The 5,282-nt window shown below is 54.1% G+C and overlaps 1 protein-coding gene across 1 annotated transcript; it reads right to left on the reverse strand.

Moving 5' to 3' along the window:
* Positions 1-1,375: 1,375 nt before the first annotated feature.
* Positions 1,376-3,961, reverse strand: LOC102751831 (macrophage-expressed gene 1 protein). The gene has a single exon (XM_006772121.2). It carries the CDS (start codon positions 3,959-3,961, stop codon positions 1,454-1,456), a length of 2,508 nt encoding a protein of 835 aa, XP_006772184.2. The 3' UTR covers positions 1,376-1,453.
* Positions 3,962-5,282: the final 1,321 nt, after the last annotated feature.

A 5,282-nucleotide genomic window follows, 5' to 3' on the forward strand; every position in this document is an offset into this window, starting at 1 on the left:
TTTAAAAAACACCTACCTATGAGAGGGAGAGATGGGTTTTTGAGGACAAAAAAAGTCCCCCATCTCCCCAATTGCTGGCAATTTGAAATAAACTTCTTCCCTTCACCGCAGCACCTGTCTCGCAAATTTGGTTTTCATGGCAATAGGCCATCGGAACCTGGCCAGAGGTTATTTCCCCAGTTACAGTCCGGCATGCCCTGTGCTTCCGAGGTTAGGGTTTAATGGGACACCAGTTTCCTGTGACAACCAGAGACCCAGACTCTGAAGTTAAATTGGGATGAGGTCTGTGTTCCAAGAACATTACAAAACTCAACCCTGTCCCCAAGAAACTGCTGTTGTGGGTTAGAGAATGGCAATTTACTGTGGTGAGGTTGAGCTAAACAGGACGCCCAGAAGGAAGCCTCTTCCCCGGAGACTGGTCAGGGTGAGAGAGAGAGGTGGGGACGCACATATGCTTTTCCAAAGCTAAGCTTCATGGAACATCCACTGGAAACATCCAGTGGCTTTTAAATGTTTTGACTGATCACAATTTGAAATATATTTCATGTTGTGACCCAGTGTATTGGATACATATAGTAGTTTAAACCACAGAAAACAGCTATTTTTTGTGTGTGAATCAAAAATGATTAGAAATGGGCAATTTTAGATGATCAACTTAATATATTACTAAAACAAAATTTCACAAAAATAATTCTTATATATTTATTTTATGCAATGCACTATTTTTTCTATGTCTCCTCATGACCCACAAATAAATCAGCTCCTATTAGGAAAAACAACAATAAAAACCTCTGACTTAGATCCAGCCCAAGAGAGAACTTTCAGGGTCCAAAGCAATGATTCTGAGAAAACAGGTTGATAGAATTCCAACTTCAAAGCTATATTTTATCTCTTATATGTTCTATCCTCTCTATTGAGCCCCCCTGCCAAGGATCACGAAAAATACATCTGTATTTGAACTAAGTTGCGTTTATTGACTACTTACAATAAGGGAGGCAGCAAAACACGGGAACTCACCATGGAGAACAGTGGGGCTTCTGGGCAACCAGTGTTAGGGAAAGGGGTTGAGGAAGCACAGTTCAGTTCTACATTGTACCTCCAGAAAGTGGGGCTGATTCTGTGGTTAGTATCTTACCATTTATCTAGGTCAGCCGTGGGCAAACTACGGTCAGTGGGCCGGATCCGGCCTGTTTGAAATGAATAAAACTAAAAAAAAAAAAAAAGACCGTACCCTTTTATGTAATGATGTTTACTTTGAATTTATATTAGTTCACACAAACACTCCATCCATGCTTTTGTTCCGGCCCTCCGGTCCAGTTTAAGAACCCATTGTGGCCCTCGAGTCAAAAAGTTTGTCCACTCCTGATCAAGGTGGTAGAAGGAACAGAAATGGGCTAAAGCCTTAATTAGTAACCAGGCACAGTCCTGTTTGTTTTTTCTGTTGCCTGTGCATTCAGACAGAGCTGGGGACTGCAGTGGTTTCAGTGGCCCCGAAGGCAGTCTGTTCCCCGGTCAGGATGCTACCCTGTATTTTTCCATAGGCCTTTTTCTTGTAGTACCTGAAGGCATAGCTTACCCCCAGAGCAACAGCCACCACACCCACTATGATCCCCAGGCAGGCGCCAACAATGGCCCCGACACTGGGCCCGGAGGCAGCCTGGCTCAAGAGATTGGCTGGCAGAGACTGGTCATTGATGTTGGCCTGCCGCCAGTGATCGCAGCCTTTCTGCCTCACCCAGACCTGCTGGCCACTGGAGTCCACCAGGACAGAGAGCCTCTGGGAGCAGCTGCTGTTGTTGAGCAAGGGAGGGCGGGGAAGAAATGGGGGCATGCGGATAGCTACCTGCTCCTGGTCCGAGAGGGTCCCAGCCCTGAGGCAATAGAGGATTTGGCACCCATCGCTGAGGAAAGCCTGGTGTTGGCTGTACCCTTCTGGACACTTCATGGGGTGGACTGTGGGACTGTCCTGGTAGAACATCTCCTGCAGGAACCCAGCGCTCTGGCCCTTCATGAGGCCAGCCAAGGGGTTGCCCACCTGGCAGCTGAAGAAACCCCCAAAGGGAACTGCCTGGGCTGTCCCCATCTCTAAGTCGCTGCTGACACACACCCTGAGGTCGGCAAAGAGCGTCAGTGGGTAGAAGTAGGAGGGGCAGGTCTGGCCTCTAGTGAGCGGGTTTGGGTGGTTGGGGCTATAGAGGCCTCCAAAGAGGAAGCCTACAGCGGCGGGCGGGGAGGCCTGGGTGGGCGCGCACCAGGAGGCCGCCAGGCGCACCACGCTGCGCAGCTCCCGGAGGGTGCACACGGGCTGGCAGCAGGAGAAGAAGAGCCAGCACGTCACGCACTGCTGCTGGCACACAGAGTGGGTCTTGCTTGATGTCTTCAGCTCGCTGTTCAGGACGCTGGGCGTGTAGTTGGCCGGGCAAGAGGCGTTGCCGGTGAGCGGGTTCGGGGTGCGATAGTTCTGGCAGAGGTCACCCGCGTCCTCTCCGGACACAGCCTCGCACTCCTGGAAGACGCCTCCGAAGCTGTAGTTGGCTGGGCCGCCGCCAGAGCAGGAGCCGTCCTCTACGTTGGCCTTGGGATTGAAGGCGGGCTCCCCGCGCCTCAGGCAGCCGGGGTGCGCGTTGACCTCGTAGTAGCGATAGATGGCGCTGCGCACGGCGGCCGCCACCCGGTGCACCGCGGGTGGGGGGAGCTCCGGCAGCGCCTCGGGCTCCAGCAGCGCGGGCAGGGGCAGGCCGGACCTGCTAATGGCCACCAGCCGGTTGCCGATGCCCCCCTGCCACGTCTGCATGGTGATGCCCGGGTAGAAGGGCAGCCCGCCGTGGCTGCGCGTCTTGGAGGCCACCAAGTTGCGCATGTAGTTCTGGATGAACTGGTTCTGCTCCTGCCAGGAGGCCGCGGCCCCGACGTTGACCGTGCGGTAAAACAAGGCGGAGGCGGCCAGTGTGATGTTGCTTTCCTCTCCGGCCCGATTGCCCACAAATTCCCGCTTTACCTGGTCCTCCTGCACCAAGGTAGCGCCGGCCTCCACGTGGGTGAGGACGTGCGTGCCGTACTTGAGCACAAGCATCTCCGCCAGGTACTGGGCCTCGCGGGTCTGGTTGTTCTCCAGGCGGTCGCTGAGGATCAGCAGATGCTGCAGAAAGTCAGGATGGAAGCCGGGGGCCTCCGAGGCCTTCACAGAGTAGATGTTGTGGCGGAGCTGCACTCTGGCCGTGACCGTCTCATACTCTAGGCTGTACTTCCTGACGTTCTGGAAGTCCACGGAGAACTTACCATTGAGGCTGGGGAGGAAGGAGAGCTCGGCGTTGATGGAGGCCGCCCAGGTGTCGGTGTAGCTGAGCCACTCGTCCATGAGCTCGGCGCGGGTCTCCACCACGCTCTCGCGCCGTGGCACCACGTACACTTGGTCTGGGATCAGGTACTCGCCGTCCTCCGTGGTGCGGCACTGGGAGTAGCTGCGCCCCAGCACCAGCCCCAGCTCCACGTTGCGCAGGTTGTCCCAGCCGCCTCCAGGCAGTGCCCCCAGCACCGACACATTCAGTGCCTGCTTGCAGCCTTGGATGGCGGAGACTTCCTGATTCCCCATGCTGCCCAGCCCGGCTGAGAGCAGGGCTAGCAGTGATGCCAGACACAGGGCCATGGCTGGAGGACAGCTTCGCCTTGGCAGTCCGCTGCCCCTCAGCTCCTTCATGGTGTGGGGTCGCAGAGGGAAAGCCTTGGACTGGGAGCTGAAATAGGCCCAGCCACCGGACAATGACTCCGTCCGCCTCAGGCCCCTCCCCAGCGAGCCATCCCATCCCCCAGGCGCCTCTCTCTGAAATCTCCAGGAAAGAATGTCAAGCGCATGCCTTATAAGGAGCGCCAAGGAGACTGAAACACAGCAGATTCCAGGCCTGGGAGATATGGACTTGTCTGGTGAATAGCTCGCTGTTGCCCTAGGGGCCTGAGAATTCATCTACTAGTATATGAAGAAAATCAATCTTTGCCTATTGAACACCTGATATTTAATCATCGCTATTGCAAGTGTCAGGCGCAGATTGGGTGAGGAAGTGGCCTAGGGACCCAGCCTGGGCCTCTCCCCAGGTGGCCTACCAGCCTGTGGCACTGTGGCTGGCACTCCAGGCTGATTTCCTGGAATAGCAGCAGATACTGCAGAAGTGAGCCCCTTCCTGGACTGTGGCAGGCTCGGGCAACTCTAAGAGATGAGATGTGCCAATGTTCCAGAGTACTGGGTGTGGACAGGCAGAACAGAGTTTCTAAAGGGGGGCTTAGCATATCCCCCAAACAGTCCAGGGTCCAGGAATTTTCCTCCTCCTTTTCCATCTGCTTGGAGCCCTCTAGAGACCCTCTTCCCCTGAGATTAGCCAGTGCTTAAAATGAGACCCTGGGCTAAGTGCTTTATAATCTTACTAGAGGCCCAGTGCACGGGATTTGTGCACTGGTGGTGGGATCGGCCTGCTGTGGGAGGGCCGCTCATCCCGGTCTGCTCAGCAGCTGTGGACCTGCCCTCAGAGCGGCTGCTCCCTGGTCCAGGATCTTGCGTGGAGCCAGAACACTCACCTCTCCAGGGGACCCCGTGGGGCCGGGCCCAGGGACAATAGCACTGAGAGGCGGCGGAGTAGGCCTCAGTCCCGCTGCAGCCACGAACCTGCCTCCCAGCCTCTGGGGTCAGCTCTGTGAGCCCGGATGCGGTGCTGCTCAGCCTGCAGGCTTCCAGAGGAGGCAGCAGGGAATGAGGAGGAGGAGCCTGGGGCGAGGAGGCAATGATTGCAGCCCAGATTCCTGCCCATCAGCCAGGGGTTTAAACTGGAGCAGCCACTCATCCCCATTAGCCGAGCAGCACTCCCACTGTGGTAGCACACTGACCACCAGGGGGAAGCTCCTGCATTGAGCATCTGCCCCCTGGTGTTCAGTGCACATCATAGTGACTGGTCAACCAGTCATTCTGGTTGCTCTGCTGTTCAGTCTCTGGGCTTTTATTATATAAGATATTAACTTCTCAGCAGTTTCTCAGTAGAATATTTTTCTAGCTATGAAAATAGGTTTAAAAAAAAAGTTCCCAGGAAGAGGCTTTCCCAGGAATTCAAAAATGTCCAATTTCTAATGTCCTGGGAGTCTTTTTCCCATAATAATTTGAATTAAAATTTTGAAATGAGATTTTTATTTTGGGTTAACTCCCTAAATCTTACTGATTTTTTAACCTACGTTATTGAAGTATAATTCACATACAAAAATCCACTCCTTATATATGCACAGTTTGATGAATTTTCACAAAT

This window comes from Myotis davidii, unplaced genomic scaffold (assembly GCF_000327345.1).
Source record: "Myotis davidii unplaced genomic scaffold, ASM32734v1 scaffold1286, whole genome shotgun sequence".
Lineage (NCBI taxonomy): Eukaryota > Metazoa > Chordata > Mammalia > Chiroptera > Vespertilionidae > Myotis > Myotis davidii.

Excerpts from the sequence above, each read along its gene's own strand:
- LOC102751831 (XM_006772121.2), bottom strand. The coding sequence starts at position 3,961 with ATGAATTCTCAGGCCCCTAGGGCAACAGCGAGCTATTCACCAGACAAG.